The 27918-nt window shown below is 42.4% G+C and overlaps 1 protein-coding gene across 5 annotated transcripts in view; it reads right to left on the reverse strand.

Annotated features, from left to right (window-relative positions):
• The window catches only part of herc2 (HECT and RLD domain containing E3 ubiquitin protein ligase 2), a 233973-nt gene that overhangs the window by 101104 nt on the left and 104951 nt on the right, over positions 1–27918 (reverse strand). For all 5 annotated transcript variants that reach the window (XM_085999555.1, XM_085999557.1, XM_085999558.1 and 2 more), the window contains exons 24-34: positions 27653–27823; positions 25255–25358; positions 24850–25000; positions 23955–24163; positions 21275–21407; positions 15413–15540; positions 15083–15278; positions 13910–14043; positions 8550–8723; positions 8291–8427; positions 4740–4891 (exon numbers count right to left, since the gene is read on the reverse strand). In XM_085999555.1, the coding sequence (XP_085855681.1) occupies positions 4740–4891; positions 8291–8427; positions 8550–8723; positions 13910–14043; positions 15083–15278; positions 15413–15540; positions 21275–21407; positions 23955–24163; positions 24850–25000; positions 25255–25358; positions 27653–27823 (1689 nt within the window). The remainder of the gene's footprint in view (positions 1–4739; positions 4892–8290; positions 8428–8549; positions 8724–13909; positions 14044–15082; positions 15279–15412; positions 15541–21274; positions 21408–23954; positions 24164–24849; positions 25001–25254; positions 25359–27652; positions 27824–27918) is intronic.

Here is a 27918-nt window from a genome sequence, read left to right on the forward strand (position 1 = left end):
TTAGTGCTGGGAAATGGAACACTTTACATTGTGAACATACAGATAAACAATCAAGGAAAAAAGGATAAAATTAAATCATAGTGTGCAGTAAATCTCATTACTATCTACGAACCCAGCAGTTGTGCAGGTTACTTAAACCAGATGTATCAAAATTCAGAGATGCTAATGTGATTGAATTAAGTTTATGTGGCCTTTCCCTCCAGGATACTGATTAGCTCGTTAGCATTGTTGCTGGTCAGTTCAGTAATTGCCCATTGTTTCAGCAGTTACATTTCACTGACCTATCAGTGATGACCGCAATGTGGCTTGCACTGTGAAAAACACCCAGCAGTACAGATAGTTTTATCTTCCATGCTTGGATTGGGCCTGGAGAAAGCACTTTTAGCTGTACAAAAGCAGGATGAAACATCAGTGACTGCAGGTCAGTCATTGGTGGTGCAGTGAAGGGGGAATTTCGGGTGATAAACTTAGAATAAAACACATGAAGCAATGTGGGGAGTTTTGCCACAGCATACTGATGCTAATATGCCAAATACACTTAAAGACCAACACTGCATTGGAAACTTCTAACAGTTTGAGTACTGGAAGACCTCAACTTATAAGATATATCCAAGACTATAAAATTGCTGAATGAATGCTCTATTATTTAGCTGTTTGCAATTCATTATTCCTCCTCCCCGTGCTACACACCACTCCCAGCCAGAGAAGGCAGCCAGACCATCACTTCTCAAGCACTGTAAATGCTGCCATATACTGTAGCTAAATGCACAAACAACAAGGGCCCCCTGCAACGACTCATTCCTCTCACTCCCTATAGGAAAGCAACTAATCTCTGCTACAGCCCACCTCCTGACAAGTTTGGCCAAGATTTGGAATTCTCCAAGGTATTGGGGAGGAGCCAACATCACTGGCACAAATCACTCATACTTGACGCCACAACATGCTGAAAAGGCAAAATGCATCTCCTATTGAAATAATTTTCACTGTTAGACATGGAGATAAAAAAATTCAGAAAGTCATACAAAATAAAATACTTTGTTATATTCATACAAGTATACTAAAAATCTTACATCTGTATGCACTTGCTGTCTGCACCACTTGATTTCCAGTTGTTACACTTTTAGTGTCAACTTTCCCCCCCCCCCCCATTATAAATTGCCACGTCCATGTTTATAATAGCTTCGGCCTAAATAAACTTGTTACCTTGTAAATACTTGTGCGTCTCTGAACAAAATTTGACTTTTTCTAAGCTCTGCTGCCATTTTTCCTGTGCTTGCCACTAAGGAGGTCTCCAGCTATTTTTACTTTTTTTTTTAAATTTCTTTAAGCTTCGAAGTTTCTTCAAACTTTGATTTTTTTTTTTTTAAATGTCGAGCATGGCTTTGTACTCAAGGATGCAAGAACCAAGTGCAATCATCAGGTGAGGTGAACTAAGAGGGCAGGGGAAAAATGGACACGGATGTAAGAAACCGTGGATTGAAAGAAATAATAGTCTGTTACGGGTTCCCTAGATCAGCAGTTTGCCCAAGTTGATGACACAAAGGTTCCAGTCACGTCAGAAAAATAGCTGTACAGAGAGCTGAATTACAAGGTCAGAACAGAAAAAACAGGCCTTCAAGTGGGCATAACTAGGCCTGATACGGGATGTAGCAAGGAGCTGTAGGATAAACAAGCTGTCTACAAAGAGGGCAACAAGACCTTCAGAACAGACATAAGGAGGAAAATGACCTCATGAGGCTGGGAGGGGGCTGTAATAGGTAGCCTCTCCCTTGTAATTGGACAATAGGATGGGGTACAAATGATTGACACCAGGTGTCCACCAGCCCACTGAAATAACTATAAATATAGACCACTGAGGGGGGAAATCAGGCAGTTAGGGGCAAAGGCTTCCCCAAGGTGGCTACGGCCTAACACCTTGGTCAAGTTTAGCCTCTGAGGTGGCTGACGGCCCAACACCTCCAACAGCTCGAGGGATGACCCAACAGAAGTGACCGCTGCAGCAGACTGCAGGAATCCACCCAATCCAAGACCACTGTACTGCCTCCCTGTCCGTCCAGTTGTGGCATTCCGATTTGGGCATCGTAGATTGCTCTCCACCGTCACAGGTTGTATGTCTATTATACTCAGATTAAACCATATGTAATATCCAATTAGGATTTAAAACTGTAGCTCTTCAATAAAAAGCCTTGCAACTCCCAAGACCCTTTGGGTAATCTGTGTGTGACCTGTGATCCTAATCTTACATGGATGCTGAGACGTATTTCAGTCCCCATTTAACAGTATAACATTCTGTCCATATTTTTAAATTTCCATTATGAATTCCCAGACATCTTTGAAGTGCACATATATATTATTTCCACACTCTCCCCTTTCCCTTCTGCTTCTCTCATCCCTCTCCTAAAGTATTAAAAATCCCACATTTATGCACATATCCCAATAGCTTTTAGTAATATAAATTCATATGTCCACATTTATAATGGAAATTGCCTACATTAACTTATCATGTGGAATTGCATCCTCTCACCATGCAATGAAGCCTGGTCAATGGCAGCAAGGTGTAATTACATTGGCCCGGATTTTACGGTTGTAATGACGGCAAAACTGGCAGCTGTCATTACCCTGTGAAACTGCAAGCAACTTCTGGTGCCCGCACTTGCGCAGTTAAACACGGAAATCCAGAAGTTTCTGCGGCGATTGCCTGCTACTCCACAGGGTGCGCTGCTGAAGTCCCTGCAGACGGCAATCTTTAAGAAATCACTGAACTGACAAGAACTTTACACTGTAATAGCGCTGATAAAAAACCCTGAAAAATTAAGTCTTGTTCAATGAGGTGTAACTGAGTTTTTGAATGGCGTACCAAGTTACAATTACTGTTGCACAACCTCTCTGGCCATGAAAAACTCAATTTTATATTTGTCGAATGTCAATTTTTTCCATTATGATCAAAATTGCATATTTTTTTAATATAATAAAAATGATTTTTAAAGTTTATGATATTTCAGTTTCTACCTTAATCCTGTGTGTATGTCACAATCTTTATTTCGCTCTCTGTAAAATTTGTAAAAAGTGAACGATAATCAGTGAATTTTACTTCCTGGTTTGCGGTCTATGAGAATTCTTCAATGTGATTCGCTGCTTAGCCTGCTTCATGGCATCACTGTTGCTGGATCCTGGAGATCCCCTCGCCTTGCCGTCAGAATCAAATTAATGTCGGAAAGGTGAAATTCACGCCACAGAGATCGCTAGATCTTTGTGGACAGCTAAAAATCCAAGCCATTATGACAAGTTTACAAAGCCATTTTCCATTAGAGATGTAGATATAGGAACTTTTAATAGGAATATATAAAAATCTCTGACTTTTAAAATGGGGACTGAATTATATCTGGATCTCCTGGTCCAATTATCCCTCACCCACATCCCACTTTACGCAAAGACTCACACCTTGACTCACTGAATGCAATGCCAGAGGACTGATATTCTATAAATATTTAAAAAATCAATTGCAACTGTTTTTTTTAAACTTTAGTGCTTCTCTTGCATCCAATGTTATTAATATACAATATGGCTGCATCATTACAAACATGTTTGCTATTTTGAAAATAAATCGTTGAGGAATATTTTATCAGATGATTACTCATTCCAGAATGCTAAAAATGGAGGTCAAAATCAGCTGAGTGCAGCTACCAATTAAACTAGAATAAAACTTGTTGTACATGTTACTAGTGCCATTGTGTTCTTCTGTGAAAACAAATAGAACAGGTCACAATAGAAATAAAAAAGGTCATAGTTTCTCTGTACCAAATCGTAAACATGTTCACTTTAACAAAGCCGTATCATATAAGGATGACTTGTAACTGGCTATTTGAAACAAGCTTAAACATAATAGACGCACCTCACCATCAGAACCCTGTTAAAAAGGATTCATTTTACAACTTTTTGTTTCTGCAGTTTCCATATTTTTCTTTCTTAACCAGCATTTAACTGCCTTAACACATTTATTCACTAGGGGAGACAATAAAACTAGTTGTTTTTTTAAACCAGGATATCCTGTGTAAAATGCCAACAATGGCATGCGTATTGTATGGGAGATGTATGCCATTCTTACAATAGGTATCATTCTTGATGGTGCTTGCAATGCTAGAAAGAAGGACAGTGTGCTCCAGGTTGCACAGGTCAATTCCTACATTATGTTGAGCACAGATACCCAGTTAACAGCATGCCATGTGCAGGAGTACTGATAAAACACCAATAGATTGCCAGAGTTAGAGAGTGGTCATATTTCTCCCTACAATTTGTAATAAATTTACAAATATGTAAACATGCACATCTAATTACCCCAGAGCAATGTTACCAGTTTAATTTATGAGGCTCTCAAAAAGTTTTAATCAGGCTGGTATTTTAGGCTTTTACATGCAGTGTGACTTTTATTGTCCAATTACCATTCTGAACCACTGTACTGGGACTTCAAAACTTCAAGGAACTAGGTTACTCGGTCAGCTGAACACAATAAGCTCGGTGAATGAATGTCCCAATATGTTCACTCTCTAAAACTAAGCATTGTAAGTAACTAGAGTTTTCCTGACTTTTACCAAGAAAACCTCAATGTTCAACTCCTCACAGAAATTTTAACACATTCAATAAATGACATGCTTTTACCAGAGCAGCTATTAATAGTAGATACTACTGAAAGAAGCACTTCATAAGTTCTTTACATTATTTCTGAATTAACACATTCTTACCTAGATCATCAAATCTGCCTTGTGCATCCAGCAGCATAGTGCGAATGTTCTGAATAGCCCAGGCATAAAGTTTGCCAAAAGTAACTTCAAGTAGCATACGGTTGAATGGAGGAATGAGATCTACATCTTTTAGGCAGTCTGAAACAGACTCACTAAACAGAGAATTTTTATTTTAGTATGAAGTGAGAACATGAATAAAATCAGACACTGAAAAATTTAGTACTTAAAGCTTCACTTATTAGATGACATGAAAAAATGATTCAATAACACAGCTTACATTTCAGAAATAAGTTTCCTTTCAAAACTTAAGATTTGCATCATGAAATAGTTTACAAGCCAGTCAAGCCTACAAATTATGCCAAATTGCAAATGCAAATTCAACTGTCCACGGATGAAGCCCAACAGAAAACTTCACACTGAACACAGATCTGTGGACACCAAGTAATAAGTTATAGTGCTGCAGTAGGAGCTTTCTGCCACGCATAGAGTCGCTAATCATTGGAAATGTGTTCTAATAGCAGAGAGCAATTAGTTCAGCTTTACAAGTAGAAATTCCAATTTAAACTCCAAACCCTTAAGGGCATCTGTACCACGTATACTGCTGAGTATGTTGTACACCATGAATATAACAATGTAATATATAATAATCAAAAAACTATCGTAATAAATAAAATGCTATATTATATTCATACATACACACATGCATATATAATATATATTATACACACACAAACATGTACAGGAAACTTTGTGCTATCCGGCACCCACGGGACCGAGCTGCTGCCGTTGCCTCAAAACTGCCGTACTCTCCAGAGTTAATGTTGAGAGATACGGAGATTCTTATCTCCGTATTTGACAACAAACACTCTTGCTTAGCAACAGCTTCTAAACACTCGGGTGTGGCCTGCAAGCTCTGTAGCTGAAGCTGTTGCTATAGCTACAGACCTTGCACAGCTTGACTATTCAAACAAAGCAAAAAAAACAAACAAAAAGAATAAAAAACAGCTGCTGATTTTTGCCGGTGGCTCCAGATTGCCAGATAGCTCACCTCCGGATAGCACAAAGTTTCTTGTATATGCATATCTACTCTTTTCTCCACTACCAGCCATATACATCAAATCCCTCTCTCCAGCCTCCTCCACCCTCACCTCCAATAACAAGCGCAAGGAGCTCATGGACTTTTGTTGCTAAGATTGAAACTAGCCGCTCAGCTGCCTCCCTCCCTTCCCCTTGCCTTACAAGCCAAGATACCCACAAGGCCGCCAACCCCTCCCAGTGTAACCCTGGAATGCTTTTCAAAGCATTTAACACATGTTGGGTTTGAGGTCATGTTAAATCAATCTAGTGCCATGGCCTTGTAACACAGCAGGAAATTAATTATCTTTATTGAATTGAAAGAGCCGGCGCAGACTCGATGGGCCGAATGGCCTCCTCCCGTGCTGTACCATTCTATGATTCGAGGAGGAATAATTCAACCCATCACACCTGTGCCATTAAGAACATGGGTAATAGGAGCAGGAGTAGGTCATACAGCCCCTCGAGCCTGCTCTGCCATTCAATAAGATCATGGCTGAGCTTCTACCTCAACTTCACTTTCCTGCCCTAGCCCATATCCCTTGATACCCTTAGTGTCCAGAAATCTATTGGTCTTTTTCTTAAATATACTCATCGACTGAGTATCGACAGCCTTCTGGGGCAGAGAATTCCAAAGATTCACAACCCTGAGTGAAGAAATTCCTCCTCATCTCAGTCTTAAATGGCCTACCTCTTATCCTGAGACTATGCCCCCTAGTTCTAGACACTCCAGCTAGGGGAAAACAACCTCTCAGCATCTACCCTGTCAATGCCTTCAGAATCTTTTTTGTTTCAATGAGATCAACTCTTATTCTTCTAAACCCCAGCGAGTATAGGCCCATTCTACACAATCTCTCATCATAGGACAGCCCTCTCATCCCAGGAATCAATCTAGTGAACCTTCGTTGCACCGCCTCCAAGGCAAGTATATCCTTCCTTAGATAAGGAGACCAAAACTGCGCACAGTACTCCAGGCGTGGTCTCACCAAGGCCCCCCCTTGCAATAAAGGCCAACATACCATTTGCCTTCCTTATTGCTTGCTGTACTTGCATGCTAGCTTTCTGTGTTTCTTGCACGAGGACACCCAAATCTCTCTGAACACCAACATTTGAAAGTTTCTCACCATTTAAAAAATATTCTGTTTTTCTATTCTTCCTACCAAGTGAATAACCTCACATTTCCCTACATTACACTCCATCTGCCACCTTACTGCCCACTCACTGAGTCTGTCTACATCCCTTTGCAGATTCTGTGTTCGCCTCACAGCTTACTGTCCCACCTAGCTTTGTAGCATCAGCAAACTTGGATACATTACACTCGGTCCCTTCATCTCGGTCATTAATATAGATTGTAAATAGCTGAGGCCCCAACATTGATCCTTGCAGCACCCCACCAGTTACAACCTGCCAACCCAAAAATGACACATTTATTCCTACTCTCTGTTTTCTGTCTGTTAACCAATCCTCAATCCAAGCTAATATATTACAGTACCTCCAATCCCATGAGCCCTAATCTTGTGTAACACCTTATCGAATGCCTTTTGGAAATCCAAATATTCTACATGTACTGACTCCTCCTTATTTACCCTGCTAGTTATACCCTCAAAAAATTCTATTAGATTTGTCAAACACAATTTCCCTTTCATAAATCCGTGTTGACTCTGCCCAATTATATTATGATTTTCTAAGTGCCCTGTTACCACGCCCCAATTGCTAGCTTTGCATCTGTAACTATGCCATCTAATCCCATTTCCCAACTCTTTTTCTGTATCCTACCTAAAATGATAAAAATTACACCACGAGGCCACCAACCCAGCTCCATCACTTGTATGGTAAATGGAATACATGCACCTGCTGCAGCCAGACTGATTAATAACAAATTTGACTGACTGTGGTCTGTTCAAATCTTTCTCAAGTTCGAATAAACGTTGAAATTTCTTTCCTGTGCAAAAAAGAAAACCACAGGAAACCTTGCTAAATATCAAGAATATTTTTTCACCATTAGATGACGTGAAGTAGAATTACAATATACAGGAAACTTTGTGCTATCCGGAGGCGAACCATCCGGCAAGCTGGAGCCACCGGCAAAAATCAGGAGCCGTTTTTTATTCTTTTCGTTTGTTTTCTTTGCTTTTTTTCCCCCAGTAAAACACTGCAAGGTCTGTAGCTATAGCAACAGCTTCAGCTACAGACGCTTGCAGCCACACCCGAGTGTTTAGAAGCTGTTGCTAAGCAACAGTGTTTGTTGTCAGATACGGAGATAAAAATCTCCATATCTTTCAACATTAACTCTGGAGTGTCCGGCGGTTTTGAGGCAACGGCAGCAGCTCGGTCCCGGATAGCACAAAGTTTCCTGTACTACCATTTCCGCCATAAATTATGCTATGGTGAACCTCCAATTCTACCCACTTTCAAATATATGAGGTGTATACATACAAATAACCCCTTAAAAGAAAATTAAAAATAAGCACTTTTACCCTATATTTATCCCCTCAGGGATGAGTCTTTGCCAACCACATAACATGCCATATTGCACTGATGGAAGCAAAAAACTTTTTGATACCAGTTTAAGCATGGTGTCTATTCCCTCCAAACGAACTTCAGCTCTCTCCAACTGCAAAAGCAAAAAATAGATCAATAAATATTTAAAACAAGTCACCAAGTTGAGGAATTGTAACAGGAAATAAAATCTTCTCAGTATAACAGTCTTACATTCAGTGGGAAACTCTGCCTCACCTGTTTTAAGAGACATTTTCTCATTTTCTCCACATCTATTGGCTCTTCCTTCAGTGCAAAGTCAACTATATTAGCCATCAATGCCGATTGTGGAAAAGAACCCTGAACATTGTGTTTCAGCCATTTGTATCGGTGAACACTTGCTACAGAAGAAAGAAGCGGCTGCCACTTGTCCTGGATCACAACACAGAATAAAATACACAAATTTAAATCAGCATGTTATTTATAGAATGAAGGTGGCCTCACAAAATGCAAAATTTCAAAAGCACACAGGTTTGCTTGCAGCCAAATGTGTTTGCCATTATAATGGCACAGGTCTCCAAAGAAAATCTGGGCCAGTATCTCAGAATCAGAATGAGTGAGAAATGAGACAGAAAGCATGGAAGACAAAGAAAGAGGCACACCATGAAGAGATGTGTAAGTAAAGAGAGAGTATGTAAGGAAGAGGAAAGAGAAGACAGGGAAAATTTTACCCGGTTTGATTCTTATGCACAAAAGAATGGAAATAATTAAAGAATACAAACATAATTTAACTTACAGCCAATTATGAAAGGTTTTTAAGTATAGTATACACGGATATACTTTCCCCATTTGTTCCGTTCATTCCAAAGTCAAGGGGGGAGAAATTGGGTGGAGCCGCAAATGAGGCGCCAAGCTCGCCTGGGCGCCGGATTTAGCGCAGCATTTGGAGCATTAGCGGCCGCTGGAAATTCAGCTTAAGCGCCCCAAGAGGGACACGGGGAGAGGCTCGAGGCGCTCCGCGTCCCTCTTAAGGCGCTGAAACTGAATATCGCAATGCAACGCGCCGCAGCGTCAGCGCGCTGCGGTACTGCAGGCCTTCCTCCCATTCTTAAGGGGGAGGGGCCTGCACCAGCACGATCGGAGATCGCGAGTGCCGGCAAAAGAGCCCGGCACCGAGGAGAAGTGCCGGGCTCACGGAAAACAGCCAGCAATGCCGCGGGGGGCGATCAGGAGGCCGGGGACGGAGGTGCTGGCAGGCGGCCGCCGCAAAAAACGGCCGCCCCGCACCTCCACCTTAATTTGCGCCACTGCCGCCACAGGTAGGCCCCGTGAACCGGGCGCCATTTGCGAACGGCGCTACAGAGGCGGTCGCTGCCAAATATCGTGATCGGGGCGCTGCGCACACCGATGACGTCATCGGTGGCGGCGCAGCGCAACAGGCGAACGCCACCATTAGCGCCCCAGCTAAATATCGCTGGAGGCGCGGCCAGTGGCGCGAAAGCCACTGAGTGCCCTCTTTAGGCGCTAACTGGTGGCGCAACCCACCGAATTTCTAGGCCAAGGTTTTTCAAAATTCCGCAGGCATAACAATGACATAGAAACATAGAAGATAGGAGCAGGAGTAGGCCATTCGGCCCCTCAAGCCTGCTCCGCCATTCAATGCGATCATGGCTGATCATCCAAATTCAGTACCCTGTCCCTGCTTTCTCCCCATATCCCTTGATCCCTTTAGCCTTAAGAAATATATCCAACTCCTTCTTGAATATATTTAATGAATTGGCCTCTACTGCCTTCTGTGGTAGAGAATTCCACAGGTTCACCACTCTCTGGATGAAGAAATTCCTCCTCATTTCTGTCCTAAATGGCTTACCCCTTATCCTTAGACTGTGACCCCTGGTTCTGGACTCCCCTGCCATCGGGAACATCCTTCCTGCATCTAGTCTGTCCAGTCCCATCAGAATTTTATAAGTTTCAATGAGATCCCCTCTCATTCTTCTAAACTCCAGCGAGTACAAGCCCAATCGACCCAATCTCTCCTCATACGTCATTCCTGCCATCCCAGGTATCAGCCTGGTGAATCTTTGCTAAACTCCCTCCATGTCAAGAACATCCTTCCTCAGATAAGGCGATCAAAACTGCACACAATACTCAAGGTGTGGTCTCACCAAGGCCCTGTACAACTAGAGCAAGACATCCTTGTTCCTGTACTCAAACCCTCTCGCTATGAAGGCCAACATACCATTTGCCTTCATAACCGCCTGCTGCACCTGCATGCTTACCTTCAGTGACTGGTGCACAAGGACACCCAGGTCTCGTTGCACTTCCCCTTCTCCCAATCTATTGCCATTCAGATAATAATCTGCCTTCCTGTTTTGGACACCAAAGTGGATAACCTCACATTTATCCACGTTATATTGCATCTGCCATGCTTCTGCCCAATCACCCAACCTGTCCAAATCATCCTGGAGTTTCTCGGCATCCTCCTCACAGCACACACGCTCACCCAGCTTTGTGTCTTCTGCAAACTTGGAGATATTACATCTAGTTCCCTTGTCTAGATCATTAATATATATTGTAAATAGCTGGGGTCCAAGGACCGATCCCTGCGGTACGCCACTAGTCACTGCCTGCCACTCGGAAAAAGACCCGTTTATTCCAACTCTTTGCTTTCTGTCTGCCAACCAGTTCTCTATCCAAGTCAATACCTTGCCCCCAATCCCATGTGGCTTAACTTTACACACTAATCTCTTATGCGGGACCTTATCAAAAGCCTTCTGAAAGTCCAAATATACCACATCCACTGGTTCTCCCTTATCTATTTTACCAGTTACATCCTCAAAAAAAGCCAGTAGATTAGTCAAGCACGATTTACCTTTTGTAAATCCATGTTGACTTTGTCCGATCCTGTCACTGCTTTCAAAGTGCTCTGCTATTCCATCTTTTATAATGGACTCTAGCATTTTCCCCACTACCGATGTCAGGCTTACCGGTCTGTCATTCCCCGTTTTCTCTCTACCACCTTTTTTGAATAGTGGGGTAACATTAGCTACCCTCCAATCCATGGGTACTGTTCCAGATTCCATCGAATGTTGGAAGATGATCAGCAATGCATCTACTATTTCTAGGGCCACTTCCTTAAGTACCCTAGGATGTAAATTATCAGGCCCTGGGGATTTATCGGCCTTCAATCCCGTCAATTTCCCTAACACCATTTCCCTACAAATACTGATTTCTTTCAGTTCCTCCCTTTCATCAGACCCTATGTTCCCCGACATCTCTGGGAGGTTATTTGTGTCCTCCTTTGTGAAGACAGAACCAAAATATGTATTTAACTGGTCCGCCATTTCTTTGTTCCCCATTATAAATTCCCCTGATTCTGACTGCAAGGGACCTACGCTTGACTTCACCAATCTTTTTCTCTTCACATATCTATAAAAGCTTTTACAGTTAGTTTTTATGTTCCCTGCAAGCTTACTCTCATATTCTATTTTCCCCTCTTAATTAATCCCTTTGTCCTCCTTTGTTGAATCCTAAACTGCTCCCAATCCTCAGGTTTACTGCTTTTTCTGGCCAATTTATATGTCCTCTCCTTGGATCTTATACTATCCCTAATTTCCCTTGTTAGTCACGGTTGAGTCACCTTTTTTGTTTTTTTTTATGCCAAACTGGGATGAACAAATTCTGTAGTTCATCCATGCGGTCTTTGAATGTTTGCCATTGCCTATCCACCATCAACACTTTGAGTGACATTCCCCAATCAATCCTACCCAACTCACGCCTCATACCATCGTAGTTTCCTTTATTTAAATTCAGGACCCTAGTCTCTGAGTCAACTACTTCACTCTTCATCTTAATGAAGAATTCGATCATATTATGATCGCTCCGACCTAAGGGGCCTCGTACAACAAGATTGCTAATTAATCCTTTCTCATTACATAATACCCAGTCTAAGATGGCCTGATCTCTAGTTGGTTCCTCGACATATTGGTCCAGGAAACCATCCCATAAACACTCCAGGAATTCCTCCTCCACAGTATTGTTACTAATTTGGTTAGCCCAATCTATATGTAGATTAAAGTCACCCATGATGACCGCTGTGCCCTTTTGCACGCTTCTCTAATTTCCCTTTTAATACCATCCCCAACCTCCGCATTACTGTTTGGAGGTCGATATACCACTCCCACTAACGTTTTCTGTCCCTTGGTATTTCTCAGTTCTACCCATACAAATTCCACATCATCAGAGCTAATATCCTTCCTTACAATTGTGTTAATCCCCTCTTTAACCACCAATGCTATCTCACCTCCATTTCCTTTTTGCCTATCTTTCCTGAATATTGAATACCCCTGGATGTTGAAATCCCAGCCTTGGCCACCCTGGAGCCATGTTTCCGTAATTCCAATCAAATCATATTCGTTTACCTCTATTTGTGCAGCTAATTCATCCACCTTATTACGAATGCTCCTCGCATTAAGACACAAAGCCTTCAGGCTTGTTTTTTTAATGCTCTTAGACCTATTAGAATTATTATTTACGGTGGCCATGTTTGATTTAAACCCTTGATTTCTCTGACTGCCACTTCTGTTTTTCTCCTTCCTATCTTTTGCTTTTATCCTCGTTTCCCTTTCCTCTGTCTCCCTGCTCAGGTTCCCAACCCCCTGCCATTTCAGTTTAAACCCTCCCCCAGAGCACTAGCAAACACTCCCCCTAAGACATCGGTCCCGGCCCTGCCCAGGTGCAAACCATCTGGTTTGTTCTGGTCCCACCTCCCCCAGAACCGGTTCCAATGTCCCAGGAATTTGAATCCCTCCCCCTGGCACCATTCCTCTAGCCACGTATTCATCTGAAATATCCTTCTACAGGAAACTTTGTGCTATCCGGCACCCATGGGACCGAGCTACTGCCGTTTTTTTAAAAGCTCCGGATAGACCAGCGTCAATGTTATCAGATAGGAGCTTTTCATCGCAGTATCTGACCACAAACACTGTTGCTCAGCAACAGCTTGTAACCACTCGGCCCGTGGCTTGGAAGCGTCTCTGAAGCTGTTGCTAAGATACAGAGACGCTTTCTAGAGCATGCCGTGTCTGACCACAAACACTGTTGCTCAGCAACAGCTTGTAAACACTCGGCCCAGTAGCTTGGAAGCGTCTCTGAAGCTGTTGCTAAGCGACAAAGACGCTTTCCAGAGCCTGCCTGTGAAAAAAGTGCTAGGAGAAAAAAAAACACCTAACCAAAACGGCTGCTGATTTCTGCCGTTAGATCAAAGTTGCTGGACATTCAACTTCCGGATAGCTCAAAGTTTCCTGTATTTCTACTCTGACTAGCACGTGGCACTGGTAGCAATCCTGAGATTACTACCTTTGAGGTCCTATTTTTAATTTACCTCCTAACTCCCTATATTCAGCTTTTAGGACCTCATCCCGTTTTTTACCTATATCGTTGGTACCTATATGCACCACGACAACTGGCTGTTCACCCTCCCCTTCCAAAATGTTCTGCAGCCGCTCTGAGACATCCTTGACCCTTGCACCAGGGAGGCAACACACCATCCTGGATCTTTTGAGGTTTTTTAAAAATACACGCTCCACATGAAACAGGAATCTTTGTTACTATCTTACCTTTGATTTCAGAGGAATGGCCTTTTTATCCACACCTCCAGGGCTAAGAGGTACAACACAGGAATCTTCTACATCACTCTCACTGTTTTCAATCTTGGATTCTTCCACATCAGCAGATTCAGACTTCTTTGGAACTGTGAAGAGTCACCACACAGTCAGCACTATGAATAGGTTGAGAGCAAACCACAGGTGATCTTCCATACAAGGGACGAAAGTTTCTTTTAAAAAACACGGGAACAAAAAGCTAAAAGCAACACAACATAAAAGTAAGAAACTTTTACTTGGCGCATTAGCACTTGGTCATTATAAATGTTCACGGTTAGCTTGAGCTACGTAGTTTTCTTTTTCGTTTAAAATTGCAAGTCAGGTACAGCAAAACTCACAAATGCAACACTATTACATAAAAATGATTAACTACAATATCAGCCAACATCAATCCAGATGTGTAAGCCACCAAAAACCTTGAACCAAATTTTCAATGGCAGAATGGCAGGAAAGTGATCGTAACTCTCGACTAGAAGGAAAAAAAATGAATCTGAACCTGAGTTTCAGCTGATGTTTCTACGGAGGATTAATATTCACGGAACTTTTGCTAGTCTAGTCGGAGTTGATGCCTCCTGCTCACACCTAGCCAGTCAACTAAGTTATGACACTGCTTGTGTCATTGGGAAAACTCTACAGGTTCAATAGTGAGGCCAAAGGTGAAGTTGAAAGAAGGCAACAACAAAAAAAAACATGCAGCTTTTAAGGTATCTCCTCTACTTGAGAGACAAATGAGTTTTGTATATTGAGGTCAATGTTTAATCTAATTTGCAACTTCTTTTGCTCACATGAAGTACTAAGAAATTAAAGGTTTGAATCTCAATGAGGAACTTAATAGGTTATATAAATATTAAAAACAGGACAAGGTTAAAGTTTATATAAACAAAGTCATTGCCGTAAAGTTAATTGCCTTCTCCTTTTTTGTAGAACTAAAATTTTGAAAAAATTTTGCTCCCAAAACTGTACTTCAATACAATAGCACCTTTTGATCAAATTTATGGCTTGTATTTTTCACATATACAGATATGATATACAAGTAAAAATATGCACGCTTCATGCAAGCCTTTTGTGTGGGTGCATGCGTTTTATTCTTCAGTCTTGCCAAGCGGGATCATTTCTATTTCTACATACCTCTCATCCTCCTCCTTTCACGGATGATTTTCTGGGTAATTTTCCGCCATCGAGGCGATGAACTTAGCAGTTTCAGTTTAGACATTATAGAAAGGTCGTTACTGACAGCAGGCCGCAGCTCGTTGAACAAAAACCTCAGACGTTCAATTACCGGTGCACACACCTCTTTGTATGAACGTCCTTGCTCTTGGTGGGTCTAAGATTTCAATGCAAAACAAATTAATCAGATTGCAACAACTTACATCGTCAACAGGACAGCACCTTAAAAGTAACATCTAAGGTTAACTGTTGAAAAGCAGTTACATATGAGCATATACAAAATATATTTACCTTTATTAAAGAGCACTTGGCCTGATATACCACTCGACAAACATCACCCACTGATTTAGGCAAGGCTCGGAGCTTTCCTTGATCCACTCCTAGGGCACTTTGATTGATAACAGACAATGCTGCATGGCCTGCATCAAGTGTACATAGAAAAAAAGCACAAATTAAATTGAAGCCAGACAGTGAACTGATATAATAACAGGAGATTTTATTAACAGTAAAATTCCATTCAGTGCCTCCCACAGCAATATGGCCGAGATCAGCAACTCCGGGGTGTGGAAAGGGAGGAGGGGGTGGAGGGGAAAGAAATCAGACTTGCATCCAGAATACCACTGGCCACTATGCCACCGTATATCACTGCCCTGCTCTTATTTTTTTTTTAAAATCAATCTTGTTCACCGACAGCCCTGTCTTTTAGAAAGTACAGTCACTCATGTCAGATTCATTGCACAATAATCGTCAACCATTTCAAACTCAGCAGGCTATATTTCCTAAGGAGGCTGAAGAGATGTAACCTGTCACCCCTGATCCTCTCTAACTTTTACCGCTGCACAATAGAGAGCATCCTGACGAACTGTATCACAGTATGGTATGGCAGCTGTAGCTACTATGACCGGAAAGCCCTGCAGCGGGTAGTCAAAACTGCCCAACGCATTACCGGCACCCGGCTACCGACCATAGAGCACATATACCAGAAACGCTGTTTACGGAGGTCACGGTCCATCATCAAAGACCCTACCCACCCCAGCCACAGTCTGTTCGCCCTCCTGCCATCTGGGAGACGCTACAGATGCATTCGCACCCGTACGACCAGATTTAGGAACAGCTTCTTTCCCAGGGCCGTCATCCTACTGAACTCCACAAATAAACTCTAAAGCCTGCACATCTGCCAATGCACTTTATTATGGCTACGTTTATGTTAATGTATTACAAGCCAAATGTATGTTGAATGTTTAAATGTCTTAATCTAAATGTACACTCAGGAGCCGCAAGCCTACATTTCGTTGTACTGCACTTGTGCACTAACAATGACAATAAAGTTGATTATTATTATATACTGTAATTTAGTTTATACTTCTCCATTTCATTTGCAACTTTTTTTTCCATTTCCCCTCCCCTCTTGCTATTCCAACCCAACATTCCTAGAGTATGCAGCATGCAAGTAACATGCTCCTCCTATTTTCCTTCGTGTCTAACAACCAGTATCTAATCAGGAATTCACCCGCTGGGTGATCGTGTCCTCCCACTCTCTAAAGTCAGTGCACTATTGCAGCGCACCACTTTGTCTTCCCTATCTCATCAGGTACTGATATTGTCATTTGTTTCAGGGAGTTTTGTTACATGAGGAACAGTGGATTGCAATATATTTTTATATAAAGGGTTCCACTGTATTTCTGCAGCACATCAAGTGCAGCCATCAAGTGCAGCCAAATGGTATCAGTTTGTTTGCAGGGGGCTGCGAGGGGGGGGGGGTGCGTGTTGACAGCAACAGTACTGATTGCAGCTGAGAAGGATTAAAAATAGTGTCTACTTTCCATTATTCAAATTATAAGAATCTAAATCCTACCACTGTCTAAGATCTTTCTGGGTTTGGGGGGGGGGGGGGGGGGGAGAAGAGGACAAAACGAGAAAGGACTGGAATTTCCCAGGTCCCACACATATGGTGCGGGGGGACCCGGCGGGAACCTGGAAAGTCGGGTTTTCCGACACACTGCGGAGTTTTAACTTCACAGCGTGCGTGCGACGTCGGGGACGGGTTCCCTGCCCGGGTATTATGTCATGAGAAAGGATTGATTAGCAATCTTGTTGTGCGAGGCCACTTGGGGAGGAGCGATCATAATATGATAGAATTCCTCATTAAGATGAAGAGTGAAGTAGTTGACTCAGAGACTAGGATCCTGAATTTAAATAAAGGAAACTACGATGGTATGAGGCGAGAGTTGGCTAGGAGGGATTGGGGAATGTTACTTAAAGGGTTGACGGTAAATAGGCAATGGCAAATATTTAAAGATCGCATGGATGAACTACAGAATTTGTTCATCCGTCTGGCAAAAAAATAAAACAAAAAAGGTGGCGCAACCGTTGCTAACAAGGGAAATTAGGGATAGCATAAGATCCAAGGAGAGGACATATAAATTGGCCAGTAAAAGCAGCAAACCTGAGGATTGGGAGCAGTTTAGGATTCAGCAAAGGAGGACAAAAGGATTAATTAAGAGGGGGGAAATAGAGTATGAGAGTAAGCTTGCAGGGAACATAAAAACTGACTGTAAAAGCTTCTATAGATATGTGAAGAGAAAAAGATTGGTGAAGTCAAGCGTAGGTCCCTTGCAATCAGAATCAGAGGAATTTATAATGAAGAACAAAGAAATGGCTGACCAATTAAATACATACTTTGGTTCTGTCTTCACAAAGGAGGACACCAATAACCTCCCAGAGATGTCGGGGAACATAGGGTCTAATGAAAGGGAGGAACTGAATGAAATCAGTATTTGTACGGAAATGGCGTTAGGGAAATTGACGGGATTGGAGGCCGATAAATCCCCAGAGCCTGATAATCTACATCCTAGGGTACTTAAGGAAGTGGCCCTAGAAATAGTAGATGCATTGCTGGTCATCTTCCAAAATTCTATAGACTCTGGCACAGTTCCCATGGATTGGAGGGTAGCTAATGTAACCCCAATATTTAAAAAAGGTGGTAGAGAGAAAATGGGGAATTATAGACCGGTAAGCCTGATACCATTGGAGAAAATGCTAGAGTCCATTATAAAAGATGTAATAGCAGAGCACTTCGAAAGCAGTGACAGGATCGGACAAAGTCAACATGGATTTACAAAAGGTAAATCGTGCTTGACTAATCTACTGGAATTTTTTGAGGATGTAACTGGTAGAATAGATAAGGGAGAACCAGTGGATGTGGTGTATTTGGACTTGCAGAAGGCTTTCGATAAGGTCCCACATAAGAGATTAGAGTGCAAAGTTAAAGCACATGGGATTGGGGGTAAGGTACTGACTTGGATAGTGAACTAGTTGGCAGACAGGAAGCAAAGAGTTGGAATAAACGGGTCTTTTTCCGAGAGGCAGGCAGTGACTAGTGGAGTACCGCAGGGATCGGTGCTAGGACCCCAGCTATTCACAATAGATATTAATGATCTAGACGAGGGAACTAGATGTAATATCTCCAAGTTTGCAGAAGACACAAAGCTGGGTGGGCGTGTGCGCTGTGAGGAGGATGCTGAGAAACTCCAGTATGATTTGGACAGGTTGGGTGATTGGGCAGACGCATGGCAGATGCAGTATAATGTGGATAAATGCGAGGTTATCCACTTTGGTGGCAAAAACAGGAAGGCAGATTATCTGAACGGCAATAGATTGGGAGAAGGGGAAGTGCAACGAGACCTGGGTGTCCTTGTGCACCAGTCGCTGAAGGTAAGCATGCAGGTGCAGCAGGCGGTTATGAAGGCAAATGGTATGTTGGCCTTCATAGCGAGAGGGTTTGAGTACAGGAACAAGGATGTCTTGCTGCAGTTGTACAGGGCCTTGGCGAGACCACACCTTGAGTATTGTGTGCAGTTTTGGTCGCCTAATCTGAGGAAGGGTGTTCTTGCCATGGAGGGAGTGCAGCGAAGATTCACCAGACTGATACCTGGGATGGCAGGAATGACTTATGAGGAGAGATTGGGTCGACTGGGCTTATATTCGCTGGAGTTTAGAAGAATGAGAGGAGATCTCATTGAAACTTATAAAATTCTAACAGGACTAGACAGACTAGATGCAGGAAGGATGTTCCTGATGGCGGGGGAGTCCAGAACCAGGGGTCACAGTCTAAGAATAAGGGGTAAGCCATTTAGGACAGAAATGAGGAGGAATTTCTTCATCCAGAGAGTGGTGAACCTGTGGAATTCTCTACCACAGAAGGCAGTTGAGGCCAATTCATTAAATATATTCAAGAAGGAGTTAGATATATTTCTTAAGGTTAAAGGGACCAAGAGATATGGGGAGAAAGCAGGGACAGGGTACTGAATTTGGATGATCAGCCATGATCTCATTGAATGGCGGAGCAGGCTTGAGGGGCCGAATGGCCTACTCCTGCTCCTATCTTCTATGTTTCTCCAAGTCAGCCTGATTGACAGACTGGCTTCCAGTCATGCAGGGAACACGGAGAAGGAGGCCACAGCAACAGGTAAGTGCTGGGCCCAGGATGTTGGGGGGTGGGGTGGGGGTCCAAGCCCGGGGGGGATGGGGTCGCCCAGGTGTCTGATCGGAGTCACGATCCCCGACTCCAAGGCCAAATTGCGATCCCAAGGGGGTTGGAGTCGGGGGGGTGGGCGGAGGGCCAGGCTGCTGGGGGAGCTTGCAGGGCAGAAAGGAAGCACTCCTGCTCCTGCCGGCCCCCAAGCCTTGCTCTCCGAGGCCGAGGCCGCCTCATTGCAGCCACCGGGAATCTCAAGCACCGGGATCCCCAGCCGCCTGTGTCAAGACATCCCGGAGAGATGTATGTTGGACACCTTGGGGAGTTAAAAGTTTAACAGTCGAACTTCTTTGTTAAACAGGATGATATTGAAGTGTCGTTAAAGGAATGCATCGTCAGGCTTTCCGAAATAAACAGGACGACATTGAAGTGTTGCGGAGAAAGCATCGCTTGTCTTCTGGTATGTAAAGTGCCTGTGTAAGGAAATAAGTGGTGTGCAATAAAACAGGGGTAGAGTCCATTTGCTAAAGATAACAGTAGGTAAAGGAAGTTTTGTTTAAGGGAAATGGTTCTGAGGTAAACAATTGCAAGCTGTTTACATAGATAATCGTTTTTGGAATTTGGAATTTGAAGGATCATGGTTTTCAACAGTATCTCAGAGTGTACGCGAAAGATACAGAAACCGGTAGTCACTCTGTATATAGTTACGGCCGACCACCTTTACGGTGTATCAATAAAGTCCCTATACTCCACTGCGAAGTCTCATGCTTACTCGAAATGTGTTGTTGTGAACCAGAGGAGAAAGGAGGTTGCTTGACAGCCTGCAAAGCAGGTTAAAGTAGAGGCTTCAGGCCTTATTATAATATTTAAATTGCCAACCCGCCTCTTGGCAGCCCGCCCCCCGTATGAAAAGGTGAAAGTGAGCGGGTTGGGGTCGGGGTTCACATTTTTTCAACTTTCCCTCCCCCTACGCATCCAACCCACCCACTCTTACCTCAGAAAATTTCGGCCAGAGAGTATACAAAAAAAAAATCAAAATGTTGGAAGTGCTGAATTTCCTTTTACATTAGAAGCATGTTGACAAGTATTATGATTTTCCTATCAGCGCCAGTGCACTCATGATTCTAAGGTGTAATGTTTTCCTATCAGCTTTATTTCAATACCAGCAGTAATCAGTCTAAAGTAAACAGATTAAAGGCAGCAGTAAAACAGTGCTGATAGGAAAATGTACCCCTCAATGCCAAAATCTGAACTAATCAAAGTTTTAGAAAAATGAAGCCTTACATATAATTGCAAAATTAGAGTTCAACTCAGCACACCAATAAGGAACTAGAGACCGCTTGCTGATGATGTCTACAAATGAACAATAGGGAACAATACACACTAAAAAGGAGAGATGACCGATGTGCACGTCAGTGAGGACTTTGGGCTGCAGTCTCAAGTAGCAGAGGATAAGTGGAGATTACTTTGATAGCACTATGTATCTAACACACTAGCGATACTGAAGGAAAATTAGACCATTAGATCTGCTCAGACCAAAAAATTCTTGCATCTGCAAAAAGATTCTGGTATCAGCTATTTTGAGGCCCGTCGACAGTTCAGAACATGGCATGCAAATTATTAAAAATAATTCTATGTTCAGTAATAGGAGTTTAAGATTTAGCAAAGAGTCCAACCTAAATCCTGGTGCTTCAGAAGACAGCACATGAGTAACCGCCCTACGTCTTCCACGGGATGCTCAGGAGGGAAAGTGATTGGTGTCGTCAGGTGACACTGCTTGCAATAGCGTTCTATTTGGCACAAGAAATCCTGCCAATGGAATGTAAGTGGGTCAATATAAACAAATACAGATACAGTAGTAATGAAGAAAACCAAGATTTGGAGAGCAGTGCACAACATTTCACTTCAAAGCAAATGCTTTAAAAATTCAGTAAAGCTATTTCTATAAAGAAAAACCTACACAGCTTCATTTTTCCACATAATTCATTCTAGCAAATAAAATTAGATCTTAATCATTTTTAAGTTTTAACTTCTATAATGTAAGCCAAGACACTGTACTTGGCTTTGGTTTAAAAAAAAATTCTCTGGGACTGGTTGGATACATTCTTCCACTCACCCCATCCCGAAGATACCAAATAGGTGCCTTGAGAGCATGATAACCATCTAGCTCACAAAGATCAGTCAGAAAGGAGCAGCAGCAGCACCACCACCACCATGCATTTATATAGCACCTTTGATATAGAGAAATGCCTCAAGACAACTGATGGAAAATAAGGAAAAACAGATGCCAAGAAGGAAAGATTAGGAGAGGGGTGAGCAAAAGCTTGGACAAAGAGGTGGGATTTAACAAGGGTCTTTAAGGAGAGGGAGACTGAGGGGCAGAGGGGTTTGGGAAGGCAATTAGACGGACATGGGGCCTAAGCAGCTGTAGCATGGCTACCACTGGAGGGGATGCACAAGAAGCCAGACTCGGGAATAGAGAGTTTGGGGACGGTGCAGTTGTAGAGCTGAAGGAAGTTAGACATGGGGAGGGGCAAGGTTATGGGGAACTTTAAACACAAGAATGAAAATTTTAAATGCGAGGCACTGGGGGACCAAGAGGACTGGGGTGATGAGTGAGGGGGACTTAGTGCAGGATAGGATATTGGCAATAGAGTGAACTGAAGTTTATGAAGGGTGAAAGATGGTAGCCTGGCCAGAACCGCATTGAAAGTAAAATGAGTCTGGAGGTGAGAAAGGCATCAATGAGCATTTCAGTAGCAGATGAGCCGTGACAGACGAGGTAATGCAAGTCTTTGAGATGGAGAGCACACGGGAGTTGGAAACTCAGCTCAGGACACCCAGGTCCCCACCATCTGTATCTCTTCCTCTAGAATCAGTATTTCAAGCTTGCCCAATGACACCATGGATAAATGTACAGTATGTTGTCACACTAAACAATGCAGATTAGAAGGGGTTAGGCGCAAAGCTGTTCTGTACTGAGTCAGCTGATCTTAGCAAGGCCACCAGTAGTCAAGCTTTTTTTTTATTAAACAGAGAGCCGTGAAAGCTGTAGGCAGGCTCAGCAAAAAGGCAGAAGGCTGCAGGAAAACGAGGTTCTACCCAGGGCTGAAGGCCAGAAAGCTTATCTGTCTATGTTAAATAAGATGACCACTGATGTGGGGAAGTGTAAACATCTTCATTATTTTATATTATTACACAAAGGCACGTTGTACTGATTTAAATCAGTGAAGCTGATCATAAGTGTTGCACTGTACATTCACCCAACGTGAAATAACACAGCTTAACTTTTTGTATCAAGCCTTGCCACATTCTCTTGGTTCACCTTCAGAGAGAGCGAGAGACTGAATACACGTGCAAAAGATACCAGCATCCAGTCCAGATTATAAGGAGATGCTTTTGTTACATCTCTGGTTAACGCCATCACATAAGCAGATATGGAGCAGTGCAAATCAACTCCCATCTAAGTAAGGCACTCAGAGTACTTAATAGAGCAAATTACATCACTGAACCCAAAGAGGTATCCACAGCAGACCCAAATTCGTAACAGTATCCATAAATTTGTAAGTAACTTTTATTTAACACAATGGTCTGGAGTTTCGACTTGGTTTCCGCCCAGATACCAGTGCAATCTGAGCGGAATCAACTGAAATAGCGTTAAAAAATCGCGGAATTTAAAACGTGCGTGAGTTACGGGCATAACCAATGTTCCCTCTAATTTTGTTTGGGGCCGGGCGGGGCATTCAAAATAGCGCACATCCCTGGAGTGCTAGCTTCCAGGGAACATTGCCCATAACCATTTACGCTCGAAGTTCCGCGATCTTTTACACTGTCAAATCAATTTTCCCCTAAGCAGTCCCCGCCCACAAAACTGGTCTCGCCCCCAGGTTGGCACGGCGAGTTTCTGCCAACTGCGCCAGTTCAGGGGTGCTCATCACATTGCGGCCAGGATTTCAGGCACACAGGCATCCGTGGTCACAACTGCAGTGACCAGCAGTCAACTGAAGCAGCCTTACTCGGCTGTTTCTCATACTGATGCTACAATGACTTTAAATGGCTTCAAATTCAGTTTAAATGAGTTTGTATTCAGTCAATTGGTCTGCCATAAGACCCGTGGACCAGCAATCAATTGAAATCATTGATTACCCTGTTTCTCCTACCCAATCGTGACATCAATTTGTACTGCAGCTTCCTTTAGCCCACAGGTTTGTCATGCAAATTTTATACAAAAACTTAATTTAATGTTATTTAAAGTGCCTAAAGTGGACAATCATCTTAAATCTCAGATAAAAGTAGCAACAGGCAAAGTAAAGCATTTTCTTCACCTTTCAGAAGCTGATTGTTTGGAACACGCACCTTTACATTGTGATCTTGAATATTGTTGTCTGCAATTGCCTGCAGGAATGGCTGAGTGTGATCACCTAGTGTTAAATTTCGGACATACAGTTTGGCCTTGTCTGGCGTAGTGGTGGAGCTGCAATGGTCCTCATCTTTCTCCTCATTGTAACTGTAATGAATCTGGCTTGTCTGCAAGCCACCGGAGAAAAGGGAAGATTGCAGCCATTCTGTTAAAGATAGAAATTGTATTAATTCTACAAACAACTGCACGTTTTTCACATTACAGGAAACTTTGGTTTATTCTGGAGGTTAACTGTCCAGGGATGTGGCAGCCATTGTTTCACTGCTTCCAGCTCAAACTACTTTGATCATCCAGCTTTGAAAAAGTTAGTATCTCTTTTAAAAATAACATAAGATTTACCAAAAACGTTTTATAAGTACTTTCACTTTCATCTTTCAAGGTATTAAAAAGGTAGAAATGTTGCCCGGCAGCAGATTGAGAGAGGGACACAGACAGGGCCCAAAAGCCTGGGACTCGATTTAAAATGTTGCCCGGCAGCAGATTCACAGAGGGACACAGAGGCGCCCCAAAGCCTCGCACTCGATTTAAACCACCCGGCCCAAAACAGCCCTGGCAAAGCCGGGCTCCCCCAGCTAGTAAAAGTATACAGCGAGACCCTAACTGCTAAATAAACCCAACTTCAAAACTATAGAAGCTTATGCTTTGAAAAGCTAAGCTTGTAAAACACTCTCAAAATCTTTTAAGCTGTTTGACCTGGGCAGGTGTACAGAGGAGACATTAGCACAACAACTGTGTTAAACCCTTTTTTACTTTGGATGCAAAATATTGGCAATCCTCAAAGTATTACAAAACTAAGGGCTTTGGCGCATGAGGTATTGTCAGCATACTAACTGGCACATTCGACCTCCAGAGACGACAAAGGGGTACTCATTCCCAAATATGATGCATGTAATCCTAGGAGGAGACCAAGATTCCTTTCTGTGTCTATCAGAGGCGAAGACAAACTGCCAAGGTCTGGCGTGGTGACTACTTCCTGATCTGGCTATATTGGAGAGACAAGGAAAGAGATTAAAAAGCTATTAAACACATTTAAAAAAAAACTATTTACTCAGTCTGAAGTAGGTTAGAAATGTTATACTTATTTTTCCTTACATTACAAACAGTAGTATATGATGCAGTATTTTTTGTTTTCAAAATGGACTTAAAAATGGAAGCCAAGAACAATTAACCCATTCATTAAACTCTGAGGTAACAATGGAGCAGATCTTTGTACAGCTTTACTAAATGCTTCTGTACCTCCACATACTGGCCAACGCAAAATGCTTGCATCGATTCTCGTGTATCTTCGAACTGGAGGGCAGCTTCCAATGCAACCACTGGGTCTTCTCCAGCAAATTGAGCTGAAAGCAAAAATACCCTGCTATCACCGTCATTTACAACAAAGAAGCTTTCTACCAGTAACAAGCACATTTGTAAAATACCAATCCTGTTAGCGTTGTCTGGATTAACGAAACGCGCTGGCTTTTTTATTCCAATGGGCAAATGGCTACTCTATTTATTTTGCAGGCCTCTTCACAATTGGGATCTGATTGTTATTTTTGTCTCAACCAATATAAATTTGTAAATTTTAAGCACATTGTCGCCTTCCCAAGGGTTGCACTCTCAAAACAACCTCCTTTAGTCACAAGATCCCTGGGCACCGACTTCCCCATAAACGCAACCAACCCCGCTCTGATCGGTGAAAATGAGGCATACATGGAGTGAGGGCAAGACACACACGGGTAGAATTTCGTCTCAGGCGGTGGCGCAAAACAAGAGCTATCAGACCGGCCGCCTGTTATACAAAACGCCAGATATTCAGTTCTATTGACTGCAATAGTACTGACTATCAGGCGCTGCGTATAACGGGCGGCTGATCCGATCCAATCCAATACCGCCCATTTTGTGCCACCGCCCAAGATGAATTTCTACCTCATAGCGTTAAAATCTCCCCACCTAAAAAGTGGAATCCTCCACGACCCAACAACACAAACAAGGAACAGTGGCAGGCAGATCTCATTACATGGGTTCAAAATTCCTATACTTACATGCCCAAAAGCAGGCAAGTAACCTGGTTGACATGTAAATTAAACTGTACCTGTCCCAAGAACGAAAAAAAAAAGTCAATAGTGGTACATTGCTAAAAGTGGCCATAATTTTTAGTGTAGTTGAAATTATGAGTCATAAGAAATTAAAGACATTATTTACAAAAAGTATTTATAAAAAAAAAAAAAGAAATAGGACAAGGGGTGACTACAAAAAGCTGTTAAAAATTTAAGTACACAAGCAGAGTGAGTTAGAACTCTCTTCTGTCACTTCTTGGATTGACTGATGAGAAATGTTCCTTTTCTCTCCTGACCATAATAGCCCTAATGTCATAAAATTTTTATGCACTTTTGGGATCATACCCCGCATGGCTCGAAAAACAGCAGTAGAACTACTGTCAATATTGGCTCAGCCATCACTCTTCCAAACTTAGCAAGATCATCTCAAAGAAGCAGTCCTGCATCAGTTTTCTTAGTGCCCAGCACCTTCCTTTTTATAAAAAACCTTAAGACGATCTCCTGTGCAATCAATCTATATTCCAGTCAGCTATATAGTCACGCTATTTTCCCGTTAGCCTTTTTTCAATCATTGGACACTTGGCAGGACAAAGGACCAGTAAATTACACTCTGTGTATAAGCCTGCTTGGAGCTCTCTCATTAACTGCCCATAGCATTGCGAGTAGGCACTGCGATTGGGCACTTCCTTCGCACACCACTATATAAATAGCATCAACACTGTACCTACCAAGTCAGAATAACGATCCTACAAGTGAAGTTAAGTTTGACAGTCTCAACCAATTCCCTAATGAACATTAGTCTAAAGGCACAAAAAAAAGTCACAATTCTATACTAGCTGGCTGTCATATGCGCAGACTATAAGAATGGCGAGTGTGGGAAATGGAAATGTCCCACTGGTGCAGTAGGTGCTTTCCTTTGCAGTCGGGATGAAGACACATTGTTGGGGCAGAGTAGGAAGTGCTTAATGAGCTATCCTGATCTGGGAATACGATATATAAACTAGACACTAAAAGCAGAGGAGTGTTCCATTCCACGCACATCCTTCGTCTAGATGAAGGCACCAAACAAAAAGAAAGTAATTTGACTGGAATGCAGAATTGAGAAAAAAGTGATTAAACTGCTTACCTGTCAGTGTGTAATAATTTTGAAAAAAATTATCTGCACATGGAGATGTAATAACTTATCCTGAATGATAATCCTGAAGTTTGAACACAAACTAATATCTAGCTGGGGAGCTAGCACTATTATTGCTGGGCTGCCAGTCTACAGGATGAAGTCCAGGGGAGGGGGAAGAAGCACTTTTTGTTCAAAGTACTATCCATGTTATGGTTTAAAAAATCTATCAATTACAGAAATCTTGACTGATTTCAAAACAGGTTAGATTTTTTTGTGCAGCAATAAGACCCACCAGGTCCTAGAAAAGGTTTTGTACGGTTTCTGTATGAGGGTGCCCCAGGTTTGTGATACAAGTTGGGATACATTAGTCCTGAACAGGGCGACAGGGCTTATGCGTTGAGAGCTGATTGAACCACCTCGTCATGTTCACTATAATCAGTGAAATTCCTTTTGAAATATTATAAATTAATCTCACCAAGTATGCTGCTCCCACTCAATGATTGGGTCTGGAAATCTTTGATGTCATAAACCTTTGCATCAATTACTGTCCAAAAGCCACCATCTTTATTATGATTTTCAAGATCAGCTTTTCTAATGAGAGTAATCTCCTCATTATTTCGCGAGCTCGGATTTGTGAAGAATGAACCTGTAAAACCATATATTAAAAAATTAATGACAATTTAAAAAATCAATCTGCAAATCTCTAGGTTACAGTTAAAATGTGAATGACTGACAACTTAA

This window comes from Somniosus microcephalus, chromosome 10, assembly GCF_052327205.1.
Source record: "Somniosus microcephalus isolate GS21.2 chromosome 10, FLI_Smic_1.0, whole genome shotgun sequence".
In the NCBI taxonomy this organism is placed as follows: domain Eukaryota; kingdom Metazoa; phylum Chordata; class Chondrichthyes; order Squaliformes; family Somniosidae; genus Somniosus; species Somniosus microcephalus.